The following is a 957-nucleotide window of genomic DNA, read 5'->3' on the forward strand; positions in this document are numbered from 1 at the left end:
CAGGACTTGTTCACACTTCATTCAAACACTGCCTGCCTAACACATGATATGCTACAGTGCTCTTGTGATCTTACAGGCAAGACCATTGCATTGCCAAACCCTGAAGAAAATACTGAACCAGAGAGATGTATGTTAACTTCTAGCTCATATTTCCTGCAGTGAAAACATGTAGAAGAAAAGTATTGATAAATAAAATAAAACAGCAATTTCCAGACATTAAAACTACAGCAAGTATTAATTTTCTTTAGCAAGAGTAAATAAACCCTGGTAGAGAGATTATCATTTTTTGTTTTTACTTGAGATTATTTCACAGGCTCAAATGTAACATTATTCTTTGCTACAGCTTGTCAACTTGGAGACCATGGCCAGTACAGATCCAGTTCTAACACTACAATGGACCAGTTACAGAAGTGGTATCATAGTGCTGCACCTTTCTCCCCAGAGATTATAAGTGTATGTACATCTTATGAATTAGATTATGTATCATTGATTTTCCCATAGCTTGTTATATTATCATCAAAATGTTTAACAGTTGGTAAATTCAATTAACTACATTGACTGATTTATATATTGACATTATATTGGCAATAAAAAATAGAATGATCTGTTTTCATATTAACAATAATTTCTCTTTACACAGGATCCTTGCTTAGAGGCTGCCAGTGACTTCATAACTTTCCTCTTTCATAGTGTGTCTGACAGCTCAGTGAAGGAGAGGTCTGCTGTTCAGACTGAAGCTTAAGAATGGACCACATTATTATTTTGTTTTGGATATATAGTATGGAAAGGTAACTGATTAAGTAGATAATAATATTGTTGTGGTAAATATCAAGCTGTTATTCTCTGTACCTTATGTTATCATAATATTAATTAAATCAATTAATGTTTGCTGTTTAAAATTTTATTGCCTTCATTAAATGAACAGTAAGTTAGCTGTAGGTTTGCACATTCCAGGTT

The 957-nt window shown here is 32.9% G+C and overlaps 1 protein-coding gene across 1 annotated transcript in view; it reads left to right on the forward strand.

Annotated features, from left to right (window-relative positions):
- LOC119593366 (DNA repair and recombination protein RAD54B-like) overlaps window positions 1-890 on the forward strand; it is a gene marked incomplete in the record, with an annotated part of 21,209 nt that extends 20,319 nt beyond the window's left edge. The window contains 3 exon segments of the mRNA XM_037942296.1: window positions 4-127; window positions 344-453; window positions 641-890. Of these exon segments, the coding sequence (XP_037798224.1) occupies window positions 4-127; window positions 344-453; window positions 641-742 (336 nt within the window).
- Between the last annotated feature and the right edge of the window lie 67 nt (window positions 891-957).

The sequence above is a fragment of the Penaeus monodon genome, chromosome 32 (assembly GCF_015228065.2).
Source record: "Penaeus monodon isolate SGIC_2016 chromosome 32, NSTDA_Pmon_1, whole genome shotgun sequence".
Lineage (NCBI taxonomy): Eukaryota > Metazoa > Arthropoda > Malacostraca > Decapoda > Penaeidae > Penaeus > Penaeus monodon.